Consider the following 3307-nt stretch of genomic DNA (forward strand, 5'->3'; position numbering starts at 1 on the left):
AAATTTGACTATAAAGCTGTAGTTTTCCCCCAAAATTTAAATAGAATCCCTGCAATTCTAGAGAGAGAAACCGAGCGAGCTTCGGAGCTTGTACTTGCATCAATGGCGTTCTTATCTTTCGTCGGCCGTGTTCTTTTCGTCTCCGTCTTCCTTCTCTCTGCTTGGCAAGAGTAAGCTCCATTTCTTCAACTTCAGATCAGTCTCCTTTAAAAAATTCAGTGTGGTTTGTATGCCATTGCAATCTTAACTACTGGTGTAGGTGGTTCGATTTTTCGCGTTTGTGGTTTTGATTCTAAAAGTTAGAATTATGTTCAGTTCTTTTTCTCTGGATTTCTACGTATTAAATGTTGTTACAAGATTGTTGATCTTTGGAACTATAATCGGGTTTATTTATGTAATACTAGGTATTTTTTTTTGGAGGTTAATGATACGGTTTGAAATTTAGGTGTTTTGTTTCCAGATAAGAACTTATGCTCTAATAATCTTACCTTTTACGAATTATTTTGTGATTATGTCGTAGGGTTTCTTGATTGATGAAATTTAACACTTCATTTCAATTTCGCGTCCTGAAAAGAAATTAGGCGCTAAATACCAGTTCATCCCATGAATTAGTACTAAAGATCTTGACAAGTTTCGTATCTTGGTAGCAAATTTCTCAGTATTCTTTCGAGGAAATGTTAAAGTTTTGTGTTTTTTTTTCTTCTAATTTTTATTTAAGTGGACTTGCTGTCAATTGGTATATGTTGCAATTTTTAGAACTGATGTAGTATGATTCTGTGTAAGATTTTCAGATCCTGAGGTTTCTTTTGAGATTTCCATTATTATATTCAAAGAGTTAAGTATTTGTTGCTTTCAGATTTTGGTTTTTGAAGATGCAAGTTTCATTTTTTCCTTAGCCAAAGGAAAGATAAAATGTAACTTTTATATGTTAATTTTTCATTGGAAAAACATTCTTCAACCTTTTGCAATGATCCATCATCCACGATACATTTTATGAACATTCACTTATGTTTTCATCACTAGCATTGTCACTTATACATTTAATTGATTCTTAAAGAAAATACATGGACTCACTATCATGTGCTTTTTAGTGTGTATAGGTTTAATGAATTTGGAGTTGATGGTGGATCTTCAGCAAAAGTCCTTACACAAAAGTTCAAAATGCTTTCAAAGCATTTCACAACTTTTACAGGTTTCCAAGTGCCAAATTTTGAGGTAATGCATTTTATATATTGTTATTTTAATTAGAGTCATGAATCATGATAGTTTACCTCCAAATATCTATAACTTAATTTACATTGTGGATACAGATTAAGTTCTTTGTTGCTGGAGCTATAGCCATTAAATCCCTTGGAAGCTTTCTTTTCATCTTTGATAGCACCATTGGTGCTACACTTCTTGTGAGCAACTCTTAATTAACAGGACCTTTTTGTCATTTTCTTTTTTAAATTCAAATGCTTAACTTGATTTGGTTAACATTCCTCTTTTCAGATTTTGCACCAGTTGATTGCTACTCCCATCTTATATGACTTTTACAACTATGACACTGGGAAGAAGAAATTCTTTCAACTTACTTTTAGTTTTACACAGGTTAGAGAAAAAGATGAATCTTTTTCTTTTCTTTATATTTTCTTTAAATGTTATGTTACAATATGCATGGTATAATCTCAATTTAGAAACCACATTACCTATTTTAAAGCAAAGCAGTCAAAAAATTTAGGTGTTGTTTGGTATGATTGAATCAAAAAAGGAATAGAATGGTTCATTCCATTTGAATGAAAAAAAAACGTGTTTTTTAATGGATTGAAATGGAATATTCTTGGAAAAATAAATAAATTCCATTTTGTTCATTTTCTTTCCTTAGCCAAAGGGTATTATTTTCTCATTCAATCTTGGAAACAAATATTCTTTAATAAATTTCAAGTATTTAAATTAAATTACATAACTTTTGAGTTTTGATTAGCATTTATAACTCTAGTTTTTTTCTATTTATATAAATAAAAGTTCATTAGCTATAATTAAAATAATCTATAGGTTAGAGTTATTGTTATGCATTGTATTTATATATAATATTATTAGTTCATTTGAAGAATTATTCGCTTGTACATGCCAATCAAACATTATCATGGAATGGAATGACTGATTCCATTCCCTTGTTTTTGTAGAGTTTGTCACTGTTAGGGGGATTGTTGTTCTACGTTGGAATGAAGAATTCCATTCCAAAGAGATCTTCAATTCCAAGCCACGGGATTGCAACAACACAAACAGTCGAAAATGTACGAGACGAGTATATCGAACATTTGAAAGACGAATTAGGACAAGCAAGGGTAGAATCGGAAATAATGTTTGAAAAATTGAAGCTTACTCAAGCTCGACTTAATGAAACACAAGAAGAATTATCCCAATGTTATCAGGAAATCACTCGGCTGAACAGAGAGCTAAAGGGGAAATCTAATGCAGAAGGATTCAAACGATGGTTTAGCTAGTGTCGATGAAAATTACTGATTTAGCCTTAATAGCATAATAGTTATATATAAATAGATATATGGGATGGAAAGAAAAGGAAATATTTCTTATTTTTCTAAGTTTTGTAATGTCATCCCAAAGTTTTTTGGTTATAATAGTAGATATAATATTTCATGATATACATCATCCTATTCACTCATTATTTTGACCAAAACTTTCTTTGATTTTTTTTTGAACGACAAAACTTTCTTTGATTGATGAGTTCATTTTGGAATGAGACGTTGAAAGTGGTCACAAACTTTGCATGAAATGTCGCAGTCAAGATATCAAATTATTTTTGGACAAAATATGTTGAAATTTATTATGAAGGAAAGGTGATTTGACTTTCCATCTTTTTGACTTTTCAACATTTATAAATAATGCTCTCATCAATTCATATTTAAGTTTCGTAAAGTTTTGAAATACATTATATAAAAACTTGGATTTAAAAGATTTTTAGAAGAAATGTATATATTCATTCTAATGATTCGATCATATTATATTTATGACTTGATAGTGGATGCAATAAACAAAGAATTTATCAAAAATATTAGAACCTGTCTAAACTTTATGTAATATTCAGTAGATTGCTTTTGACAATGCTAAGTACATAAGTATGAGCTTGTTCGGAGTGGCGTCAAAGGAGGGGGCATCGTGCGCGCAAACACCATCCCGGGTATGCATCGAAGTGGTGAGGAATAGATGGAAGTCCGGTGGGTGGGTGGTTGATTCTCTCTCTCTCTCTCTCTCTCTCTCTATATATATATATATATATATATATATATATATATATATATATATA

General features: G+C 30.6%; 1 protein-coding gene across 2 annotated transcripts; it reads left to right on the forward strand.

Annotated features, from left to right (window-relative positions):
• On the forward strand, window positions 1-2645 carry LOC111919488 (uncharacterized). Of its 2 annotated transcripts, none has more exons than XM_023915045.3 (5): window positions 1-170; window positions 1101-1215; window positions 1311-1400; window positions 1492-1590; window positions 2166-2645. In XM_023915045.3, exons 1-5 carry the CDS (start codon window positions 103-105, stop codon window positions 2484-2486), a joined length of 693 nt encoding a protein of 230 aa, XP_023770813.1. In that variant the 5' UTR covers window positions 1-102; the 3' UTR covers window positions 2487-2645. The 2 variants fall into 2 exon arrangements, with proteins under 2 accessions (XP_023770813.1, XP_023770807.1); XM_023915039.3 differs by having other exon boundaries at window positions 5-170; window positions 1092-1215.
• Window positions 2646-3307: the final 662 nt, after the last annotated feature.

Source organism: Lactuca sativa, chromosome 4, assembly GCF_002870075.4.
Source record: "Lactuca sativa cultivar Salinas chromosome 4, Lsat_Salinas_v11, whole genome shotgun sequence".
NCBI lineage: Eukaryota > Viridiplantae > Streptophyta > Magnoliopsida > Asterales > Asteraceae > Lactuca > Lactuca sativa.